Source organism: Hipposideros armiger, unplaced genomic scaffold (genome assembly GCF_001890085.2).
Source record: "Hipposideros armiger isolate ML-2016 unplaced genomic scaffold, ASM189008v1 scaffold_282, whole genome shotgun sequence".
NCBI classification, from domain to species: Eukaryota; Metazoa; Chordata; class Mammalia; order Chiroptera; family Hipposideridae; genus Hipposideros; species Hipposideros armiger.
The window spans coordinates 1,919,590-1,921,697 of record NW_017731632.1 but is presented as its reverse complement, the minus strand read 5'-3'; the positions used below and the strand labels follow the sequence as shown (position 1 = coordinate 1,921,697).

The 2,108-nt window shown below is 48.8% G+C and overlaps 1 protein-coding gene across 1 annotated transcript in view; it reads right to left on the bottom strand.

The window, feature by feature from the left end:
* GAK (cyclin G associated kinase) overlaps positions 1-2,108 on the bottom strand; it is a 55,304-nt gene that overhangs the window by 43,714 nt on the left and 9,482 nt on the right. Inside the window, exons 2-3 of the mRNA XM_019657998.1 lie at positions 1,012-1,073; positions 226-285 (exon numbers count right to left, since the gene is read on the bottom strand). Of these exons, the coding sequence (XP_019513543.1) occupies positions 226-285; positions 1,012-1,073 (122 nt within the window). The remainder of the gene's footprint in view (positions 1-225; positions 286-1,011; positions 1,074-2,108) is intronic.

Genomic DNA, 2,108 nt, shown 5'->3' with positions numbered 1-2,108 from the left:
TTGAGCTCTGAGCAACAGCAGTTCGAGTCCAGCCCGAGCTGAGCAGCCGCTGAGCTGCCAACAGGTAGCAGGATGGCTCAGCTTAAAAAAAAAAAGAAGTGGTGTGCAGATGAGTTCAGGAAAAGCAAGAGGCCAATTCTAGCACATTAGAAAGAAGCTCGCAGGGCAACTGGCGGCCAAAGCCTGATGCCGGCCTCCCTACAGCTCCGTCCGGGAAAAGGATACCATGAAACAAACTTCCTGAATGATGGCTCTGCTCTTCTCCTCCTCACTGGATAGCAGTCTCTGCATCAGGAAAGAGGACACACATGAGGTCAGAACCTCTCGTCACTACGGCACGTCCGGGGGAATAAACGCAACCGTATGTTAACATCTGACCTGTGTAAAGACTTGACAGAAGGTTAAAGACGCCTGGTAAATGGTCCTTGATGATCCAAGGACACAAGAAAAACTAAAAGTAAGAGCCTTTCTCCAAACAGGCTGGAGTAAAATAAGACAATGAAAGAAAAAGAGAGAAGACGCTGCAGAAAGGAGGGCCACGTCCTGTCCCAGTGGGCAACTTGCAGCTCAGCCACACGCCAAGGCCAGTCGTCCCGCCACCCCCAGACAAGCCCGGAAGCTCTCAGGCCAGCACCCAGGTGTCCCAGATGCCCCCTCCCGCTGTCCCACCGTGACCGCCTATTAATGGGTATACTGTGGACCCGTACTTTACACGAGTGACTTTTAAACCTCTGCCATTTGTGGGGCCTTTACTGTACAGTTTCAGCACCGTAAGGTCACTTTCTCCCCAGGCAGCCCGCCTAGTCCTCACCCCAAAGTTGGAAACCACAGCTTTAAAGTCCTCTAAAAATGCTGATGGCTTCTCACCCATCAGAAGAGACAAGAGGACACACAGACTGGAAAAAAGAAACCAACAAAGTAACAGGGATAAAACCCTCAAAACACTGTCACTTTGAGACTTCCTTTCAAATAAACCCGGAACCCGATGACAGCGCATCCGGCCGCCGTTACCTTCAGCGCGTACTCTCGGCCGCTTCCCAGGTCTTGAGCTTCGTACACAAATGCAAACCCTCCTGAAAATTAAGGAAACACACGTCAGGTCAGTGCTATGAGTTTACTCAATACCAAGCTTGTAAAATACCTTTACTAAGGAAAATACAAACAGGACTTATGGACAGCAATTTGTTTTCTGCAAAAATAATGGCTCCAATTTATGTAATGCCAGTTTTAAATTATCCTGAGTCAGAGGCAGGAACAGAGATCAATGAGGGAAAAAGTGGAGAAAACAGGCAAAGCCAAAGACAGTTCTCTGAAAACAAATCAATGAAACTGATAAATTCTAGACAGACTGATCAGAGAGCGCGCAAGGGTGACGGGGACAAATTACCAGCGCCCACCAGCCCCACCCAAAGCACACGAGAGAAGAAGACAGTAAAAGCCTAAAAAATCCTTAATTCTAAATAAATTAAAATGTTAGCACATCACACCCAACAATATATAAAAAATGATGGCACATCATGACTAAGCAGAGTTGGTTTAACAGCTGAAAATCAATGTAATTCTGTTGTTTTTAGGTTTAATTTGTGCAGCTTTTTCTAGCTTCCTACAGGGAAAATTACATCCTGAAATTAAAAACTCCCAACAAACCAGGAAGAGGAGGAACCATGCTCGACCTGACAAAGGACACAATAAGCTGAGGGCAGCACCTGCTGGGGCTGAGCGAGGGGGTGGGGCCCAAAGATCAGGAAGAAGGCAGGACACGTGCTCTCGCCACTGCTCCTCAGTGCTGCACTGGACTCCCAGCCAGGCAGCCAGGCAAGAAAAGGAAAGAAAGGCACCCAGGTTGGAAAGGAAGAGGCAAAAACGTTTTTCCTTGCAGACAGCGTGGAGTGTGTGTGTGTGTGTGTGTGTGTGTGTGTGTGTGTGTGTGTGCGCGCGCGCGCAGGCAATTCTGTGACCCCCAAAGCCACTACATACACGAGTCTGGAGGGCTATCGGAGCAGCGTGCGGAACCAGCTGCATCGCCACACGCCCTGGGTCAGGCAGAGAGCCTTCAGACAAAGATCAACAGTATGACCCATCCGTGCAAAAATGAGGAACGGGCTTCA